Source organism: Balaenoptera borealis (genome assembly GCF_965194805.1).
Source record: "Balaenoptera borealis genome assembly, chromosome: 2".
Lineage (NCBI taxonomy): Eukaryota > Metazoa > Chordata > Mammalia > Artiodactyla > Balaenopteridae > Balaenoptera > Balaenoptera borealis.
Window position 1 is genome coordinate 66450660 of NC_138867.1, and position 23346 is coordinate 66474005.

General features: G+C 36.5%; 1 protein-coding gene across 18 annotated transcripts in view; it reads right to left on the reverse strand.

Moving 5' to 3' along the window:
- The window catches only part of SSBP2 (single stranded DNA binding protein 2), a 329776-nt gene that overhangs the window by 265665 nt on the left and 40765 nt on the right, over positions 1–23346 (reverse strand). For 7 of the 18 annotated variants that reach the window (XM_082378333.1, XM_082378329.1, XM_082378342.1 and 4 more), the window contains one exon: positions 4187–4254. The exons of the other annotated variants lie outside the window; for them this stretch is intronic. Coding sequence is in view for 6 of the 7 variants with exons in the window: in XM_082378329.1 (XP_082234455.1) it covers positions 4187–4254 (68 nt within the window). In the remaining variant the exon portion in view is untranslated. The remainder of the gene's footprint in view (positions 1–4186; positions 4255–23346) is intronic. 18 annotated transcript variants of the gene reach the window in all.

Sequence of the window (23346 nt, forward strand, 5' to 3'; positions counted from 1 at the left end):
AGTTTTCTTTATATTATACATGCTAGTTATAATAACACAATTTAATGTTCATAAAACTTTTCAGGAATGTGTGCCACTTGTGGATAACATTTAATTATGCCTCACAATATATTCCTATGAGGCAGAGTTACGAACTATGTATAAACATCATTAGGTAAGTACTCATACAATGAAAAGTCCAACTACCAATAAACAGCTATGTCTGTCAGCCTGGTCATGATATCCTATATCTACTTTTCACACATTTACCTATTAAATAACCTGTCTTTTGCATGCCATTCTTTTAATATTCCAAAAAGATGCAGTGTTGAAACTGAAAAGCAAGAGAAAGTAGCCATTTAATATGAGAAAACACACATCCATCCCAAACTTCAGTGATGAAAACTGATTTCGCCATCTTCTTACATTTAGCAAGGAAAAAGGAAAAAAAAAGATTCAAACATAAAGCCTTCAAATTAACAAATCCCCACCTGTAGTTTTAAAATTCTTTTGGTTGATTCACTATATGTGCAAAGGTAGAGGGAAGACACAGTAGGAGAATTAACTTCAAAAAACAGCTGTTCCTAATTTCTCTTGAAATTAAACTACTATAACACATTTTGTCTTGTTTATCTCTGTATCTCCAGCACCTAAACTAGTGAGTACCCAATAAATATTTTTTAATGAAGGAATGACTCTCTTAAACCAGGCATGAGGCACTTACAGAATCCTTTGGTTTCCTCTAGTCAAGGCATTCAAAGGGGAAGCGTAAGGAATCTCCTTAGAGACCTACTTTAGCATTGACCTCCTCGTAGTATCCTTAAGCTTCAGCCTCTCAATAAAATACTATCGTTTAACAGCATGAATGTTACTAAAACAATTCCTTCACACTGATTCCTATCTCTATATACAAAGGGTAATTTTTTTAAAGAAATAAATTAATCCATTTAGTTGTGGGTGGTAGATATCTGTTGTTTTGTTATTTTTAATAAAACAAATCCTCAAAAGACAATAACCTCCCTCTCGCCTACATCCTTAAAGGAAATAAATCAAGGTTAGGAAATAAACAATAAAAAGATTGTAGAGGGCTAGAAGAGGGCTATTTTATAAAGAATGGTCTAGCTGTTACATTTAACACTGGTGAGCAGTATGTGCTGCAAAATGCTACATCCAAAATCCACTCCCCATCTTTTGTCCTTAAATCCCAGTGTCATTAACTCGAGAAGCCGCAGACATAGAGAACTTAGAACAGATTAAGTTCTCCTAATGGACAGTAAAAAGTCATGTGGGATCTAGATTCCTACCCACTGCTATATTTAAAATGGATAACCAACAAGGACCTACTGTACAGCACAGGAAACTCTGCTCAATATTATGTAACAACCTAATCAGGAAAAGAATTTGAAAAAGAATAGACACATGTATATGAATAACTGAGTCACTTTGTTGTACACCTGAAACTAACACAACATTGTTAATCTACTATACTCCAATATAAAATAAAAACTTTTAAAAAAGTCATGTTGGATTTAGAAAAAAGAACTCTCTTATTCCTGATCCATTGTATAATTCCACTGTTGACTAATGACACGTATCAGTATCCACATGTGTCTCCTAAGTGATAAAATGCCAAGAGTTAGCCGGATCACAGCTAGCTAACAAGTAGCAAGGAGCATTTGGCAACCACCGAGAGACTGCTCATGGGATTGTAAGTAGTTTAGCAATGAAACTAGATCAGCCTGTTCAAATTTTCAACAGAGCTTACAACCTGGTGCTAAGGAGGTGTGAAAAATTAGAAATCTGTTTCTAACATTGTCTTTTTAAAGTTCTTCATCATAAACAGTGAAGCTAAAAAACAGATTTAGCATGTCAAAAACTGTCTATGCAACCACCCAATAATATTAATATCCAGCCTTTGTTTCAAATTTACTTAGTCTATTTTCTATACTCTCAATATCAGTTTTAGAGACTAGATACCTGATATACATAAAGATACTGAAGATACTAAACAGAATTAAATGTTCTGGTGCAGAGATAATTGCATCAGTTAAGACCGACAGGGAAAGGAGTGAAAGATTTAACAATTATTAAATGGATAGCTGGGCATAAAAAATATTACTTTGCCGATGTGTCATTGATGTCATAAATGATAGACAAGTAATGCTTGGGAGTATGGATTTGGAATTAAATGATTTGGTGTGCTTAGAAATAAAAACACTTGCCTTGTGCAGACAGGCAAATTCATGATTAAAATGACTATCAATAGAGGAAATAAAAAGGCTAATATATAAAAATAAGAATTAATTTAAAACTAATCAAGAGTTTATAGAAATATGGTTGTTTATAATATAGAAATATGGTTATTTGTAAAATTTAGTAAAAATTTCTATCCATTCTTTAAAATAATTGTTCTTGCTATAATCTCTCATTTGATTTTTTTTTCATAAATTTATTTATTTATACGTATTTAATTTTGGCTGCATTGGGTCTTCGTTGCTGCACGTGGGCTTTCTCTAGTTGCGGCGAGCGGGGGCTACTCTTCGTTGTGGTGCACGGGCTTCTCATTGCGGTAGCTTCTCTTGTTGCAGAGCACGGGCTCTAGGTGCGCGGACTTCAGTAGTTGTGGCGCACGGACTTAGTTGCTCCAGGGCATGTGGGATCTTTCCAGACCAGGGGTCGAACCCGTGCCCCCTGCATTGGCAGGCGTACTCTTAACTACTGCACCACTCCATCCACTCTTAGAGCTAAGCTATATACATTGGAAATACAGTACTGGGTATACTTGATAATAGCACTTAGTCCATTTCAATCCAGCTTGAAGATTATACATTATACCCATGCTCCCACCTGCCCATGGAATCTTGATATATATTGTCTGATATACATAGTTCTGTTTGTGTCATCCTTACAGAGAGCAGATTTTCTTTTATATCCACCCAGAATACTAGTAGCTTCCTAACACTTGCTGACCAACCTTGGGAGTCATCCCATACTCAATTTCAATGTATTAACATCAAAATTAACACCAGACACCAGACTTCCACTTATGCCGTGGAGGAGTAAGTGGGACTGAACTTGCCCTCTTGCTGCAGACAACTAGAAAACTGGATATATGAAACAACTGGTTTTAGATACTGGACAACAGGCAGTGCAGACCTGTAAAACTTGCAAAAAGAGGAACATACAAGATTTGAGTCCTATCATAACCCTAGTTTTCTGCCTCAAGGCACATTCCAGAACAAAGTGCAAGGAGGGAACAAATCCAAATACAGCACAGTGGTCTCAAGTTGAAGAGATCAAGGAATTAAACTGGGGAGGATTGAGGCAGCTGGAATTTGTGGGCAGAGTATCAGACAGGAGGGGGCTACACAGCAAAATAACTCCAACAATCTGCATAGGAATCCCTTTGCCCATGTATAGGGTGGAACTCCACCAAGCCAGGCAAAGAACTGTTGCTCACAGAGGGCTGGGAAACCACTAACTACTCACAGGAGAAACTTCAAGAACACTACTCACAACGAACACCAACAGCATTCGGTAGAGACCCACGGGCCACACTTCAGAGGTAGCACTAAACTAGTCCTAAAGTAAAAGTAGACTTACCCTAACCATAGTGTGTAATTTTAACAACCCAAATAAGCTTTTAACAACATGCAGTGTAGCCAGATTAATTTGGCTAGAAAGTAGCTTTAAGTAAAGATAAATATTTTTTAAAAAGTGATACCAAGTATCAAGTCAGAGATATTAAAATAACTTTCAGGTTGGTGAATGACATGGCCACTGGGGACAAGGGGAGTATGGGAAATCTCTGTACCTTCTGCTCAATTTTGCTATGAACCTAAAACTGCTCTTTCTAAAAAAAGTATTTTTCAAAGCATTTACACTGGGTAATGGGGCTTCTTACTTCCCTCTCTCTGCTGTTTTGTGTTTTGCAAATTTCTATAATCAAGAAAAAATTATTTTAAAACTTAGTCATCAGTTCATATCTCCTTCCCCAAGCTAATTTTAAATTATTATCTATGTGTAACATTTTCCTCAAGTACAAATGAACAGTAACAGTTTACTCTAATAATAAGTTAATAACCAAGAAAATATCTTCTTTATAAATAATATAAATTACATATCCCAAGAAATTAAGATGAGTGGAAAACATTTAAAAGCAGTCTAATGTTTTTCCTCTGGCTACTAAGCACTGAAAATAACTTACTCAGAATTTCTTCCAGGCTTTACGATTTTTTTTTCTTTTTTCACCTCATGCAGAAGTTTATTGTAGAACTGAAAATAAATTGCATCATTTAAAATCTCTCTCTTCTACTTATTTACAAGACAGAAACAGACTCACAGACTTTGAAAGCAAACTTATGGTTACCAAAAGGGGAAACGTGGTGGGGAGGAATAAATTAGGAGTTTGGTATTAACATATACACACTACTATATACAAAATAGATAATCAACAAGGACCTACTGTAGAGCACAGGGAACTCTGCTCAGTACTCTGTAATAGCCTATATGGGAAAAGAATGTGAAAAAGAATGGATATATGTATATGTTTAACTGAATCACCTTGCTGTACACCTGAAACTAACACAACATTGTAAATCAACTACACTCCAATGTAAAATAAAAAATAAATTAAAAAAAAAACAACTCTCTCTCCTTATTTCTGTCTTTTAAAGAGTGCACACAGCAGAAGCTATATGTATAGGCAGCACCTCCTCACCATAAGACATCATTTCTCTGGTGCCCAGCAGGTCACATGCCAGGTGGTTGCAACCCACGCCACAGAACCAAGTGTAAGATCAGCAGTTCAGGACCTACCTTCCTTTCTGAGGCTCTTCAAACTTGGGATCACAGAGGTGAACACTTCATTCTGACTGGGTTTTAGTAACCTGTATCCCCAACAAGTTTAGGGAACTGTAAATCCTCCAATATCCTTCTACTCCCTGCTTCATCAACATTAATAGTCTCCTCACTAAAAGTGTGAGGCTCCCTGATGTGGACTGAAGTCACTATAGCTTATTTCTCTACCCTCAGGTTTCCATGTGATGGGGACTTCTAAGGAGTCCATGAATAGAAATGAGAAGAACTTGATCTGACATTCTTATTTTTCTTAATTCTTCCTGTTAATTCTCTTTTCTAATCTTTGCACATGCTATTTTGGCATTGGCATTTAGATCTATTCTGCTTTATATCTGCTTTCCTTTAGCACTCACTTTACATTCCCTACTACTTCTTGCACCTTCTTTTTAATTGTTTCACCTTGTTCTAACTTCCTTAACCCCAGCCAAATCTGTATGATCATCTAGCTATAACATATTTGGTGACGTCTTTAGTTAGACCTACTTCATTATTGCCATGTTTAAAGTATCCACATTAATATGCACCATTCATTGAGGCTAGTGCTTGTAATTCATTTTCCACTTTCCCTAGAGGAATTCTGGAAGAGTTTTTCTCATAACAAATTCCAGCAATGTCTCTGATCTGTACTCCTTAGGGCACATGCAGAACAGGGAAGAAATGCTTCAGAAGAATACACCCATAGACACAGGTCCCAGAACTCTTAATACCACAGAAGGAAGTGGGCAGGTGTTTGAAGGAAAAACCCAACTTAGGAAAGACACAGGATAATTCTTCTCTGATTTTCAGAGGGTATAAAATGTATATTTTTAATCCCTATTTGAAGCTATTTTTAAAAAGCTCCATATAAAATAATTAGAACCACAGGGGTTTTGTCTAGGGCTTAATCCATTTCCTAGTATTAGTTTGAAATATTTAGACATTTACAGCATTTGCTCTTTCAGGACATTTACTTATCTCTTTATTAGACAACTCTTAAGCATCTAGTTTGTGTAAAGTATTGAGAACCAATGAAACATCATTAATTTAGGACCCACTAAGGCAGAGTTTGTGGCAATATGGTAAAAGAATGCATCTTTACACTAACAAAGAGTTTAACAAATTAGCAGCATAAAGATAATTCTAAATATCTAATGTTAGAAAGAAAAACACTTTCAAACATCCTGATAAATTCTACAAATAAACACTTAATGCTCATCACCATCAACAATTAGTAAGCTCCTACCATTGTTCTAGGTCTTGAACCAAAAAAAAAAAAAAAGAAGAAGACACAAATTTTGCCCTCAAGTAATTTTCAGACTTGTTAATCGGAAGAAAAATATAATTAAAAATAAGATCAGTAACACAAAGTGGCATATGATTGGTGTACAGGCAACAAAACATCAAGAATTCAGAACAGGAAGAGACCACTGTAAGAGACTCTTTACAAAAGGGCTTTAACTGACAGAGGAAATTGTACTTAAGCTAGGTATTAAGGGAAATGGGATAAGCAGGAAGAAAAGAGGACGTTTAAGTAAAGGATAATAGCATGAAAGAATTACCTAAATTATATACAACACTGTGGCCAAAATAAAATTCTCTATGTACCTGAAAGTAATAAAATGTTTCACAAAATATTCCATTATTGAGACAGACTTCTCGTATCACTATGCAATAGAAAGATTTTACTCTATTATATAGAATATGAGAGTAATAATAGGAACTTATATTTATACTATTTTATAGCTTATAAAATGCATTCACATATGAAAGTGAACATTTAATTATTTAGTAGCAGTTTATAGCAATGTTATTTTATTAAGAATTTCTCTACATAGTTCTCTTTTATTTTTTCAGATTTTTTAAAACTAAGCCTTTTTATGTACATTTGTAATTGAGAAAAATGTTCATCTAGAAGGCATTCCCTATGGCATTTCCTAATTAAAATTTAGGTTACCAGGTAAAGCTTTAGAATACAGAAATTTATTTTGTACCCCAAAACATAAGTAAAAACCCACATTTTTTTAAATATCAGAAAGTGGGATCTATATATCTATAAATTTAGATAAAGTTATTCTGATTCTTCAGTTATATTTGTATCTAAAAATAAATGTTTAAAGTGTATCTCTACATAAGGAGCTAAAATAATCAATAGATAAAAGTGAAAAACAGACAAGGGGAGAAAATAGGATTAAATACAACATGAACCTCTTCTAAATTAATCTCCAGATACTCAATTTCCAGTCAATTGCACTAAGAAGCATTTGGCATCCATGCGTGCCTAAATCAATGAAAAGAGTGACCTAAGAGATCTTGACTTCCTTAAGTCCCAATACAAATAATCAAACTCCTTGATTTTAGATATACAATCACAGCATAATCACCAAATTTGAAAATAAAAGGAGATAACTAATATATTTAGATTCTTGAATCAGTATCCCAAAAGAACAGGCACTCTGAAACACTGCACTAAATCTAATAAGATTAACTTGACAAAAATAAATGTACAATACTGTGCTTGAATCAAAAATCTTGTACAGGATAGACAAATATAACAATAGCCCATATAAAAAGAGAGGTTTTAGCTGACTGCAAGTTTAATATGAATTAATAGTGTATTAGACCACCCTGCCAAGAGCTAATTTTACCTTAAATGCATTAACATAGAACTAAAAAAGGAGAGATAATAAATCCTAGAAAGATGAAGGGGAAAAAAAAGACAAGTTGTGAGCAATGGTTGGAAGTTATCAGTGATGCATAACCTGCAGAAAGTAAAGACTCAAACACTTAATAGGTTGTCAGCTATTAGAGGGATTGGTCTTATTTTACATGGCTAAAGAGGGTGGAAATAAAACCAATGGGTTAAAGTGCTAAGAAGGCAAATTGTAACTCAACACCTCAAAGACCCTTTTTGTAACCATTAGAGCTATCCAAAAATCTTATAGGCTGAGAAAAGAACCATTTTGGGGTTGGGAGATGTGAGTGTCCAATCTCTGAAAGAGTAAAGGAACAGTACAGGTTGAAGCTGGGGATACTGCAGGGGCTTTATTCATTAAACAGAAGTTTGGATCAGATGAACTTTAAAATACCTCTCAAATACAAGATTACATAATCCTATTATTACTAAAATGTGGCCCAGAGCAATTGAGTGACTTCCAGATCAACAGAACTATTTGGTAAAAGAGTTGAGATTAGGATATATGACTCAGAGCTTAGTCTGCTGTATCTCGAAAAATACTGCAAAACAACATGATTCAACATCTTCCATGAAGAAATTATATTCCCAGGAAATATCACTCTGTGACCAAGTGAAAGATGGAGAAGTGGCAAGCTTACCTGTCAAAGTCAACCTAAGGCAACTGTTAGTACAACCACCACTCCCACCACCCTGCTCCTCCACTCAAACATTAAGAAGATAAACTGTTTCTCCATGATATAAGTCTGTGTCATTCCTATAGATCATGTGGACCAATGTTCCAAGGTTTCCAAACCCAAAATGGAAGATAAAAGCATGTTATCTATACCTATGGGAAAAACCTGACCATACCAGTGAAAGATTAGTCAACTGACTCCATACAAGTTGGTTTGATGGGTAAAAAGCAGAGTTCCAATCAGTAAGTGGAAAGAGGCATATTACAATAAAACTCTATCTAAAAGAATAAGCAATTTCTAAACACATTTACTCTTTCCAAATTCTCCCAGATGTTAGCAGAGAATTGCTACATCCTATATTAGTTTAAGCTTTTTAACCTAATCTACCCTATAATTAGAAACCATACTTTTTATTCCAAAACAGTTGAAGGGGATAAATTACACTAATATTGACAATTACAAAGCCAGTTAAATAGAAAATGTGTTATAATCGGTTCATGGTACCAAATCAGATTACTATGCTGTTTCAGTGTTTCCTTGGCATGCCAAAATATAATTTATAGAACGTAAGTAAAATATTTTAGCAAAGGTCTGCCTTCCTTAATTGACTTCCCTAAATGTCTGCAAAATTAAATGTGTTTAAAAGCAGAATAGTTTGCAGATCAACACTGTCAGGTGCACAATCTATTCCTCTATTTTTAACAGTTTCCTTATGATGAACCACAGTAATGTCCAGGAGAAATACCATAGAAGCTCCAAAACAGCAGATTAACTGAATTTACAGAGCTTTAATAAGCTTCTATTCTCCCCCCTCAGTTACACACACACACACACACACACACACACACACACACACTTCTAACCTCTTCTACAGTACAGACTCTTAGTTGCCTGGAAGGTCTCTCCTCTGAGTAGTGAGAAACAAAATTATTAGCTGGACATATTACTCCTCAGCTAAAAGATAATGTTCCCCTATTTCCCTTGAAGCTGGGTATGTTCACTTGCCTGAAGTTTGGCCAAGGAGATAGAGATTTAAGTTGGAAGACTTACACTAAGGGGTATTGTTCCACATTCCCTTATCCCGCATTCAGCCTATAAGGTTGGAGTGATGTTTCAGCCTCCATCTTGGACCATGAGAATGAGCCACTCTAGGAATGCCAGATGCAATGGACTGAATGTTTGTGTTCCCCCAAAATTGATTTGTTAAAACCCTAATCCCAATGTGATGGTATTTAGAGGTGGGGCCTTTGGGAGGTAATTAGGTCATGAGGGTAGAGTCTTCATAATGGCATTAGTGCCCTGACAGGAAGAGACCAGAGAGCTAGCTAGCTTTCTTTCCATCCTGTAAGGACACAACAAGAAGTCAGCAGTCTACAACCTGGAAGAGCATCCTCCCTGGAAACACACTGTGCTGGCACTCTGATCTTGGACTTCCATCCTCCAGAACTGTGAAAAATAAATTTCTGTTCTTCAAAAGGCACTCTGAATATGGTACTTTATTATAGCAGCCCAAGCTGACTAAAACACTAGAATAAAAAGGTAGAAGGGGTATAGATTCCTGACAACTGCATGGAACTGCCATTTCAGCCTTGGATTCTCAACCTTCAGATTTCTTTTATTTAAGAGGAAATAACTTTTAATCTTATTTAGGGTTTCCAATTATGTGCAACCTAATCAACTCCTAACTAGTACATGTGCTGCTAAGTCAGGCTTACTCTCCAGTCTTCCCATAATATGACTTCCACACAACTCTACCTGAACCACTCTTGCTGCATTGTCAAAAGTGGTCACCATGCAATCCTTGTCTTAGTTTACTCCTTTAGTGTATTTGACTCTGGTGATAACTCCCTCAGACTTAAGACCTCAAATCACTCTTTACTCATTCTCCTCCATATCTTAAAACATTGCTTTGTTTTTTCTTTTTCTTTTTTTAAACTCTACAAAATATTTTATTGCTTGGGTGTGCAGAATAAATTTAGGAGGCAGAAGAATAAATACTGGCTCTCAAATTTCTTTGCTAGTGATACACAGAATACAAAAGGAATAGTTTGACAAGTTACAATCAGTTCAGTTTGGGATACACTGTTTGAGTATGAGTCTGAAACTCCAAGAAGAGTCCTACATATAGAATTAAGTTGACTTTTTTCATACAAAATTATCTAGCACAATATATTGATTAATCAATATAATGCCAATTTATAATAACGCCAAGTTCTCATTATATGTGGGTCATTTCTTGAGCACTCTGAACTGTTACACTGACATACAGTACTTGCCCACTCCCATGCCAATATTACACTAGTTTTATTTTTAAAGTCTTGTTATTGCATAAATAAGTCTCCACACCTTATCACTACCACATCATCTTCTTCCTCTTCAAAACTGTCCTGGCTGTTTTGGCTCTTTTTTTTTTATATATATACAGCAGGTTCTTATTAGTCATCAATTTATACACATCAGCATATACATGTCAATCCCAATTGCCCACTTCATCACACCACCACCCCCACACCCCCGCGGCTTTCCCCCCTCGGTGTCCATACATTTGTTTTCTACATCTGTGTCTCAATTTCTGCCCTGCAAACCGGTTCATCTGTACCATTTTTCTAGGTTCCACATGTATGCGTTAAGATATGATATTTGTTTTACTCCTTCTGACTTACTTCACTCTCTATGACAGTCTCTAGATCCATCCACGTCTCAACAAATGACCCAATTTCATTCCTTTTCATGGCTGAGTGATATTCCATTGTATATATGTACCACATTTTCTTTATCCATTCATCTGTTGATGGGCATTTAGGGTGCTTCCATGACCTGACTATTGTAAATAGTGCTGCAATGAACATTGGGGTGCATGTGTCTTTTTGAATTATGGTTTTCTCTGGGTATATGCCCAGTAGTGGGATTTAAGGAAACTCCATACTGTTCTCCATAGTGGCTGTATCAATTTACATTTCCACCAACAGTGCAAGAGGGTTCGCTTTTCTCCACACCCTCTCCAGCATTTGTTGTCTGTTCATTTTCTGATGATGCCCATTCTGACTGGTGTGAGGTGATACCTCATTGTACTTTTGATTTGCATTTCTCTAATAATTGATGTTGAGCAGCTTTTCATGTGCTTCTTGGCCATCTGAATGTCTCCTTTGGAGAAATCTCTATTTAGGTCTTCTGCCCATTTTTGGATTGCGCTGTTTGTTTTTTTAATATTGAGCTGTAGGAGCTGTTTATATATTTTGGAGATTAATCCTTTGTCCGTTGATTCGTTTGCAAATATTTTCTCCCATTCTGAGGGTTGTCTTTTCGTCTTGTTTATCGTTTCCTTTGCTGTGCAAAAGCTTTGAAGTTTCATTATGTCCCATTTGTTTCTTTTTGTTTTTATTTCCATAACTTTAGGAGGTGGATCAAAAACGATCTTGCTGTGATTTATGTCAAAGAGTGTTCTTCCTATGTTTTCCTCTAAGAGTTTTATAGTGTCCCGTCTTACATTTAGGTCTCGAATCCACTGAGTTTATTTTTGTGTATGGTGTCAGGAATTGTTCTAATTTCATTCTTTTATATGCAGCTGTCCAGCTATCCCAGCACCACTTATTGAAGAGACTGTCTTTTCTCCATTGTATATCCTTGCCTCCTTTGTCATAGATTAGTTGACCATAGGTGCATGGCTTTATCTCTGGGCTTTCTATCTTGTTCCATTGATCTATGATTCTGTTTTTGTGCCAGTACCATATTGTCTTGATTATTGTAGCTTTGTAGTACAGTCTGAAGTCAGGGAGTCTGATTCCTCCAGCTCCGTTTTTTTCCCTCAAGACTGCTTTGGCTATTTGGGGTGTTTTGTGTCTTCATACAAAATTTAAGTTTTGTTCTAGTTCTGTAAAAAATGCCATTTGTACTTTGATAGGGATTGCATTGAATCTGTAGATTGCTTTGGGTAGTATAGTCATTTTCACAATATTGATTCTTCTAATCCAAGAACATGGTATATCTCTCCATCTGTTGGTATCATCTTTAATTTCTTTCATCAATGTCTTACAGTTTTCTGCATACAGGTCTTTTGTCTCCCTAGGTAGGTTTATTCCTAGGTATTTTATTCTTTTTGTTGCAATGGTAATTGGGAGTGTTTCCTTAATTTCTCTTTCAGATTTTTCATCATTACTGTATACGAATGCAAGAGATTTCTGTGCATTAATTTTGTATCCTGCAACTTTACCAAATTCATTGATTAGCTCTAGTAGTTTTCTGGTGGCATCTTTAGGATTCTCTATGTATAGTATCATGTCATCTGCAAACAGTGACCCTTTTACTTCTTCTTTTCCAATTTGTATTCCTTTTTCTTCTCTGATTGGCGTGGCTAGGAGGTCCAAAACTATGTTGAATAATAGTGGTGAGAGTGGACATCCTTGTCTCGTTCCTGATCTTAGAGGAAATGCTTTCAGTTTTTCTCCATTGAGAATGATGTTTGCTGTGGGTTTGTCGTATATGGCCTTTATTATGTTGAGGTAGGTCCCCTCTATGCCCACTTTCTGGAGAGTTTTTTATCATAAATGGGTGTTGAATTTTGTCAAAAGCTTTTTCTGCATCTATTGAGATGATAATATGGTTTTTATTCTTCAGTTTGTTAATATGGTGTATCACATTGATTGATTTGCTTATATTGAAGAATCCTTGCATCCCTGGGATAAATCCCACTTGATCGTGGTGTATGATCCTTTTAATGTGTTGTTGGATTCTGTTTGCTAGTATTTTGTTGAGGATTTTTGCATCTATATTCATCAGTGATACTGGTCTGTAGTTTTCTTTTTTTGTAGTATCTCTCTCTGGTTTTGGTATCAGGGTGATGGTGGCCTCATAGAATGAGTTCGGGAGTGTTCATCCTCTGCAATTTTTTGGAAGAGTTTGAGAAGGATAGGTGTTAGCTCTTCTCTAAATGTTTGATAGAATTCACCTGTGAAGCCATCTGGTCCTGGACTTTTGTTTGTTGGAAGATTTTTAATCACAGTTTCAATTTCATTACTTGTGATTGGTCTGTTCATATTTTCTGTTTCTTCCTGATTCAGTCTTGGAAGGTTATACCTTCTAAGAATTTGTCCATTTCTTCCAGGTTGTCCACTTTATTGGCATAGAGTTGCTTGTAGTAGTGTCTTAGGCTGCTTTGTTATTTCTGCGGTGTCTGTTGTAACCTCTCCTTTTTCACTTCTAATTTTATTGATTTGAGTCCTCTCCCTCTTTTTCTTGATATGTCTGGCTAATGGTTTATCAATTTTGTTTATCTTCTTAAAAGAACCAGCTTTTAGTTTTATTGATCTTTGCTATTGTTTTCTTTGTTTCCATTTCATTTATTTCTGCTCTGATCTTTATGATTTATTTCCTTCTGCTAACGTTGGGTTTTGTTTGTTCTTTTTTCTCTAGTTCCTTTAGATGTAAGTTTAGATTGTTTATTTGAGATTTTTCTTGTTTCTTGAGGTAGGCTTGTATAGCTATAAATTTCCCTCTTAGAACTGCTTTACTGCATCCCATAGGTTTTGGATCATCGTGTTTTCATTGTCATTTGTCTCTAGGTATTTTTTGATTTCCTCTTTGATTTCTTCAGTGATCTCTTGGTTATTTAGTAACGTATTGTTTAGCCCTCATGTGTTTGTGTTTTTTACGTTTCTTTCCCTGTACTTGATTTCTAATCTCATAGCATGGTGGTCAGAAAAGATGCTTGATATGATTTCAATTTTCTTAAATTTACTGAGGCTTGATTTGTGACCCAAGATGTGATCTATCCTGGAGAATGTTCCGTGTGCACTTGAGAAGAAAGTGTAATCTGCTGTTTTTGGATGGAATGTCCTATAAATATCAATTAAGTCTACCTGGTCTATTGTGTCATTTAAAGCTTGTGTTTCCTAATTTATTTTCATTTTGGATGATCTGTCCATTGGTGTAAGTGAGGTGTTAAAGTCCCCCACTATTACTGTGTTACTTTTGATTTCCTCTTTTATAGCTGTTAGAAGTTGCCTTATGTATTGAGGTGCTCCTATGTTGGGTGCATATATATTTATAATTGTTACATCTTCTTCTTGGATTGATCCCTTGAGCATTATGTAGTGTCCTTCCTTGTCTCTTGTAACATTCTTTATTTTAAAGTCTATTTTATCTGATATGAGTATTGCTACTCTAGCTTTCTTTTGATTTCCATTTGCATGGAATCTTTTTCCATCCCCTCACTTTCAGTCTGTATGTGTCCCTAGGTCTGAAGTGGGTCTCTTGCAGACAGCATATATATGGGTCTTGTTTTTGTATCCATTCAGCTAGCCTGTGTCTTTTGGTTGGAGCATTTAATCCATTCACATTGAAGGTAATTATCGATATGTATGTTCCTATGACCATTTTCTTAATTGTTTTGGGTTTGTTTTTGTAGGTCCTTTTCTTCTCTTGTGTTTTCCACTTAGAGAAGTTCCTTTAGCATTTGTTGTAGAGCTGGTTTGGTGGTGCTGAATTCTCTTAGCTTTTGCTTGTCTGTAAAGCTTTTGATTTCTCCATCGAATCTGAATGAGATCCTTGCTGCGTAGAGTAATGTTGGCTGTACGTTCTTCCCTTTCATCACTTTAAGTATATCATGCCACTCCCTTCTGGCTTGTAGAGTTTCTGCTGAGAAATCAGCTGTTGACCTTATGGGAGCTCCCTTGTATGTTATTTGTCATTTTTCCCTTGCTGCTTTCAATAATTTTTCTTTGTCTTTAATTTTTGCCACTTTGATTACTATGTGTCTCGGCGAGTTTCTCCTTGGGTTTATCCTGTATGGGACTCTCTGCGCTTTCTGGACTTGGATGGCTATTTCCTTTCCCATGTTAGGGAAGTTTTCGACTATAACCTCTTCAAATATTTTCTTGGGTCCTTTCTCTCTCTTTTCTCCTTCTGGGACCCCTATAATGCGAATGTTGTTGCGTTTAATGTTGTCCCAGAGGTCTCTTAGGGTGTCTTCATTTCTTTTCATTCTTTTTTCTTTAGTCTGTTCCGCAGCAGTGAATTCCACCATTCTGACTTTCAGGTCACTTATCCGCTCCTCTGCCTCAGTTATTCTGCTATTGATTCCTTCTAGTGTAGTTTTCATCTCAGTTATTGTATTGTTCATCTCTGTTTGTGTGTTCTTTAATTCTTCTAGGTCTTTGTTAAACATTTCTTGCATCTTCTCAATCTTTGCCTCCATTCTTTTTCCGAGGTCCTGAATCATCTTCACTATCATTATTCTGAATTCTTTTTCTGGAAGTTTGCCTATCTCCATTTCATTTAGTTGTTTTTCTGGGGTTTTATCTTGTTCCTTCATCTGGTACATAGCCCTCTGCCTTTTCATCTTGTCTATCTGTCTGTGAATATGGTTTTTGTTCCACACGCTGCAGGATTGTAGTTCTTCTTGCTTCTGCTGTCTGCCCTCTGGTGGATGAGGCTATCTAAGAGGCTTGTGCACGTTTCTTGATGGGAGGGACTGGTGGTGGGTAGAGCTGCTTCTCTGGTGGGCAGAGCTCAGTAAAACTTTAATCTGCTTGACTGCTGATGGGTGTGGCTGGGTTCCCTCCCTGTTGGTTGTTTGGCCTGAGGCAACCCAACACTGGAACCTACCTGGGCTCTTTGGTGGGGCCAATGGCGGACTCTGGGAGGGCTCACGCCAAGGAGTACTTCCCAGAACTTCTGCTGCCAGTATCCTTGTCCCCACGGTGAGCCACAGCCACCCCCCGCCTCTGCAGGTAACCCTCTGACAGTAGCAGGTAGGTCTGGTTCAGTCTCCCCTGGGGTCACTGCTCCTTCCCCTGGGTCCCGATGCACACACTACTTTGTGTGTGCCCTCCAAGAGTGGAGTCTCTGTTTCCCCCAGTCCTGTTGAAGTCCTGCAATCAAATCCCACTAGCCTTCAAAGTCTGATTCTCTAGGAATTCCTCCTCCCATTGCCGGACTCCCAGGTTTGGAAGCCTGACGTGGGGCTCAGAACCTTCACTACAGTGGGTGGACTTCTGTGGTATAAGTGTTCTCCAGTCTGTGAGTCACCCACCCAGCAGTTACGGGACTTGATTTTACTGTGATTGCGCCTCTCCTACTGTCTCATTGTGGCTTCTCCTTTGTCTTTGGATGTGGGGTATCTTTTTTGGTGAGTTCCAGTGTCTTCCTGTCGATGACTGTCCAGCAGCTAGTTGTGATTCTGGTGTTCTCACAAGAGGGAGTGAGAGCACGTCCTTCTACTCCACCATCTTGGTTCAGGACCTCTGCTTTGTTTTTTCTACAAGCTTTTCTTCCTCCACCTACCCCTAAAATGTTGGCATTCCCTAAGATTACTTCATGGTCCTCTTCTCAATTCTACATGTCTTCCTCAGACGTACTATGCCAGTCAAGAGAAAACAGTCAATGTTGATACTACCAAACCTCTATCTCCAACTCAGAATTTGCTAAAAGCTCCAGGTCAATTTATTCAAATGTTTTCTGAGCACATCCATCTGACTATCCCCTGGGCAACTTACATGCCACATTGCTCTCTGTTCTACCTCTTAGTTAATGATACATATTCATTTAGCTGTCCAAACCAAAAACCTGGAAGTAATCCTCAATTCCTTACTCTTGCCTTATATGCAATCGGTCACTAGGTATTCTAGAGCTTATAGTCTATGGCTCATATCTATCTTCTCTGGCAATATCCTCACTGTCACTTTCCCAGATTACTGTAATAGTATTTGAACTGGTCTTCCTTTCTCCTATCCTCACTCCTCTCCACTGTGAGGTCAAAAGATCATTACAAAGCATCGATCTCTTAAAGTTGCTTCCTTGGTCATCAGTGGACCCGCATACCTATACGATAAAGGCTGGATACCTAAACATGGCAAATGCAGCCTGCCCAGATTTAGCTATGGCTTCTTTCTACAGTAAAAAGCTGAACAAACTGAAAAGTCAACAAACCTTAGATCTGTAAGAGAGGTGAGGTCGCAAACTACTGCCCCCAAAACTGGAGAGACACACAGGCAGATATAGAGAAATACAACCAAATAGAAAGGAAACCCCTCAAAAGGAACCTACCAAGAAACCAGTGCCTGGGTAGGAAAACCTGTGCTGTAATTGACAAAGTGCTAGAGACTCAGTATGTACAAGTCTGAGAGATTTAAAAAAAAAAAAGGGGGCAACCAGTCATGGAGGGCCTCCATATCATCGTTGAGTTTTATCTCCAGGAACCCAACCTGGTTCTTACAGTGAAATTCCGAGAAAAATCCCCTCATGCTTCTAGCAGGGGGTGGGGGGAAGCAACCATTCTGAAATATGCTAGAGCATTCTATTCTTAAAAAGGCCCGCCCTCAGGAGAAACCAGTTTAGAGCCTAAACTGCTGGGGTTTCATCAGAGCCTAACCTACTTGGAGTAAGTGACATACACAACCCCAGCCTCCTCTAGGCATCCTCTCCCACCTAGAAAGTTTAAAAAAAAAAAGAAAACCACAAAAGCTGAGAAGCACTGGCAAAGTTCACAGTCCAGAAACACAAGCTCACCAAAAGACTGAGACCTAATCCTAGGATTATGGAATATACGGTCCCATCTTTCCACTGTATTACTAAAGGCCTCCTTACTGCAGTTCCTTTTACCCAGCACATCATGTCCACCTTTCAACAAAAAGTTACAAGGCATACAAAAGGACAAAAACACAGTTTGAAGAGACTGAACAAGCATCAAAACCAGAGTCTGATATGGCAAAATGTTGGAATTATCAGACCAAGAATTTTTTAAACTATGATTAATATGCTGACGGCTTTAATGTAAAAAGTAGACAACATGCAAAAACAGATGGCTAATGTAAGCTAACCAGATTATTATTGCTAGAAACTTCTCCCTTTACTTTGACTAAATGACGTTTGACTTATTTTAATAGTGCTTTCTCCTTTTAACGGATTTTATTTTACACTGTTTTTAGTTTATGCTAAATGATATTAACATTTATCTTTGAAAAGATCACAAAGATTATGTAACTTAAAGGAGATTTTAACAAAGACTTTCAAATGCATAAAAGTAACATTTTTAATCCATGTGATATGTAGACATTTAAATATTTCCTAATGATACTAAAGATAAAAAGGAAGCATCAATAAAAAGAAACAGTGTACAGGCAGAACCTGACTTGCAAATGTCAATCCCGTAAATTTGCCGCATCTGAGAAATTCAAGCCCCTGGGCGGGCTGACTGCCAAGATTCCAGTTCCCTTTTGTGCAGCTACTGTTAAACATTCCCCTCCAGTTTCCTGTTCTACCACATCCAACTTATGCTACTGCACTCCTTTAATGCCATCTTGACCCCATCCCAATACTACCCCATCTACCCTCAACTCCCGTTCTTCCTTTTCTAGGTGCAAAAGGTTCTCCATCTCCCGAATGATCTTTCATAGATCAGTCCCCCTGTATGACTACTTCACCCATCCCCCAAACTGCCCAAAGCCCGTATCTCCTTCCTGTCACAGCTACAAGGACACTCATTCTCCTCTTGCCACCATCACTACCACAGTTGGTGAAGAAATCTCTCACTGCCAATGGGTGGGGAAAAAAATTGAAATACTCCCAGTTGTTTAAGGCGTATGGAAATTGGGGTAGTGGAGGGGGGGGGAAGGAACATTCTTCAGTTATTGAAATTGTTGTAAAGCGAAATAGAGTGTCTAAATTTTAAATTTACAGTTGAAATTCACATCCCCAAAGACAATGGGAAACCATAATATCGTTAGTTCTGGAATTCAGCTATATTATGGGTACCATTTGGGAACATAATTACAATTTATAATATTTTCTTTGGTGATATGGTCCCTGTATCAAACAAGCCAATTTATAAACCACCTTTTGAAAGACAACCTACCTAAACAATAGGGACAGCATGTAGAGTTATTCTTTCGTATTTTCCCATACTATGAAATAAAAAGTATGGGGAGATAAAACTGTAAGCTGCTGAGGAGCAGGAACCTTGAGTGTCTTGTTCAGCATTTTATCCTGTATCCAGCATTTGACACACTTTAATCACTCAACAAGTATCTGGAAAAAGAAGGTGGGTGGAGGTTGGGGACAGGGAGAAGCCCAACATCCCCAAGAGTCCTCTTCCATGATGAACTTGTGTCCATGATTAGCTAAGGAAGAGTACAGGGCATTTCAGAGATCGAGAAGAAAGGAGTTTTCTTTATCCTTCAGGTTACCTAAGACTAAGTGGCGATTCCTTTTTAAATAATCTTAACTTATTCATGGCCAAAATCTTACCTATCCAGGACAGGCTGTCAAAAATTAGGTCTGTCCAGCTGAAAGATGAGCTGTTAAGTCATCTTTCACTGGTAACACTGCAAGATAACATTATAAATGCTTTCAATTTTAACCAGCCCAAAAAATTAAATGGAGGACTGAGAACATTTTTCTGTATAAAGCTGAGAAGCAGGGGAAAGAAGACTAGCTACAGTAGAAAACTCTTTCAGACTGAATTATCCAGATTGGTTTGTTTTGCTTCAACTTCTTCTTTCATTCACTAAAATAGTTATACTCTTAGGTATGTTTTTATTACAACAGTCGATGACAGCTTCTGCTGGAATTTACAACCTGGTGTTTATTTACATAGAATGCTTCATTAATATCACTTGCCCGATCTTCTATTTTAATTAGATTTACATAATTTGAAATGAAACAATTGTTTCAGGAAATAAAGCACAAAAAGGGAAATATAGTAGTTAACAACTATGATTACTAGCTTTAATATTTTTAATCTTATTGTTTGTTGAACTACTTAGTAGAAGATTTTGAAGAATAAAGTGAAGCAGGATCTGAGGTTCCATTTCTGCTGTTTGTTGTTCTGGAGACCACTAAAATTCCTTAAAAAAGAAATAAAGTTCTCAAAATAGGCTAGGTAAAACACTTAATTATAATATTACATTGTTACAAGTATAAATCCCTTAAATCCAATAATAATTAGTCATATACCCAAATGATACATTAAGATGATTAAATGTATCAAATGAACAAATATTGACATTATAAAAATATAACCATAATTATTTGCCCAAGTAAAATTATTTATCAAAAATCTCATCTATATATCCTTTTGAAAAATAAGTTCTTTACACAGTGTTTTATATCCTAATTAATTTTTATAGTAAATTTCTTTCTCAAGACACTGTATCTCCTCAAAGGTTAAAAATGATATTGAGAAATTTATGTGACTACTTAAAATACTCAGACTATGATTAACACAGAATATGAATGAACTACAAAGAAAATATACAGAAAGTAAAAGATTTTAAATATAAAATTCCAACCATAAAAATAAGATTATAGTCAAAATTAATTTTAAGAGTTTTTAGTATATTAAGCTTAATTATTCCACTTTATATGTAAACAGTAAAATGGGTGGCCTAATGTACTATGTAATGCTATCTACACTACAGGTATTTAATAAATACTTTTTGTCTGGATGTTCCACCTATTTCCACATTTCTTAATTTATACTAGTTTTTTTTTTAAGGACACAAATTAACTCAAAATAAAAAGGTAAGACAGTGAACACCAAAAGTTATCCTATTTTGAACAAATAACTCATTTTCAGCAATAAGGAAGGGTTGATGGATAACAAGAGGAGTAGAAAGAGAAATGGCATTTATTTAAACTGTGCATGCTTTTGCCAATTTCTGATAAAATAATAAACACCAAACTCCATAGCGCAACTTGTAAAAAAAAATGAAATAGCCAATGGTTGAGAGTAGAGTCCAACAAATCTTTACAATTTTAGTCTGCCAGGAATAAGCTTAAGAAATAATAAAGCAAAAGCACTGGCACATAATTTAAGCTTCTAGGATTTGGCAAAAGAATTCTGATTTAACATGTACTTTGAATGACACTGGCATCCATTAGTTTTTAACTAACTAACTAACTAACTAACTAACTAATGTTATATTATAACATTTTTAACTAACTAACTAACTAACTAACTAATGTTATATTATAACATTTTGTTAGTTTCAAAGTCCTAATTCATCACACATTGTAAAGTGTTAATCTGAGACTGAGAAAGATTCAAGATTCAAGATCAAGATCAAAAGATTCAAGATTCAAAATCAAAACAGGAAAAATATTGCAACAGTCTAAATAAATAATTGCTAAGTGTAATGTAAGGCGGAGTGTTGGTCGTGGTTACTGAATGCTCAATGCATCTACTCTGGATAGCCATTCTTCAATTCCCACATCATGAAAAAAAATCCATTGAAAAAATCATTAAGAACTTCCAGGCATCTCTCTGGTGCCACTAGTTTTGCCCAAGATGGCAGCAGAACAGGGAGTTAAAATCATTATCCTACCATCACAGCCTTTACACTCCCTCAAAAATCCTGATCTCTGTAACAAGTGCCACAGCCCTGTCTATGCCTAAACCACAGCAATGAAAAGCATTGCTGGGGGAAAAGTGGAAATGAAGGAAGCAGATTAATTCCTTGGTCTCAGCAAGCATCTTTCTGTTCCACTGGGTTATTTCTAAGCAAGATACAAAAGAGGAAGCCAAAAAAATGATTAATCCAATGGGTGAGTAAAAAATGAAAATATGTATATGAGTAAAAATAAGAGTGAGTTTTCAAAGAAGAGAAATAAGTGGGTTTTTACCCTATTGTTACTCTCTAATATACTGAATCCTAACTAGAGGCTTTAAAAACAAGTTTTAAAAAATGAATTACAGACTGTTTTTTGAGAAGAACTACAACAAAACAAATATAGATCTCTCTGAGACCCTACCTTCCCTGCAAAATTGAACTACTCAGTAAATTACCACTTGGGGTGGTTATGACAATTACAGATCAGCCACCTAAAAAGCCTAGCACATTATGATTAAAACAGTAACTATTATTATTGTGGCAAACACTTCGAATATATTGATAAACAGATAAACTTGACCACATTATGAAAGTAACTATAGTTCCTTTTCCTTCAAGTAGGACTTAAAGAGCCAGAAATGTAACCCTCCAAGTTGTGAAAGACTTCAAGATTTCTAAAGTAAAACAGAAGAATAATATGGTGGTAAATTCAATTGGCCTGTTTATTTCCAATCCAGCAGCAACTTCAGCTGCAGCCCTGTAAGGGCACAGACAACTATGAGTATAAATGGAAGGAAAAATCAGCCCTAAATGAAGCTCTATTACAGTGCCCAGGTTGTCTCGGTTCAGGAATCCAGGATTCCTAAGGCTTGTGTCCTGGCTCTCCCAGCTCTTGAGTCTCTACACCCTCCACCTCCCAACCCCAACTCTGAAGCCAGAAAAAAGCCAGAGGGATAATGTAGGAAAATATTTCCTAGAGCAATCAAGGAAGGAGGGCTCTACAGAAATACTAAACACTACAAGAGGCCAATCTAATTCTTAAGTCTTTATTTCACTGTCCATTCTTGATCAATCTGAACAAATTCCTTTCTTTATTAAGCATCTATGTGTCAAACACTATGCTAAATAATTCCACTAAAGGTCTCTCAAATGAAACAGAACTTTTTGACTAGGTTAATCTCATAAGGCCTTTTATTTTAGTAATATCAAAACAAGCCCAGCAAAATACAATAGTACAAAGGCAACACACATCCTTGTCACTTTATTCTATCACTGGCCTCCAAAGAAACTCTGGACTAAAATAATTATTTACCTTAGCAACTATCAGAGCCTTTGACATGATGTACCTTGTGAATCTCTAAAAAGATACATAGTATGTACCATTCCATAAACCCATCTGACCTCTGAACCCTTTTATCCTAGAATGCCAATTTACATAGTAATTAATGTTTTCACAGAGGATTAAAACTTAAGTTTAACTGTATCATTAATAGGGATGATCAGAAACAAAGATATATGAGACTAATAAGGCATACTTTGAAAGAAATCAACATCATTCATTTTTTCATAGTAAAAAAAGATTTTGTAGTATTTAGAAAAGGACAAAAGCTATAGATTCTTCCTACTACTCAATGTTACTTATACACAGGGCTTTCATGCAAAGCAATGTAAGGAAAGGAACAGAAGCTCGAAAATGGGATTCTGAAAATACAAAGTATATGAAACACAATGCCAGTAAGTTCTGAACAAATGCAGGAATGCTATTTTTTTTAACCAAGCTTATCAATTTACACTTCCATCTAGACATCTGAGCACGAGCTCTCTGCTAGTGCTC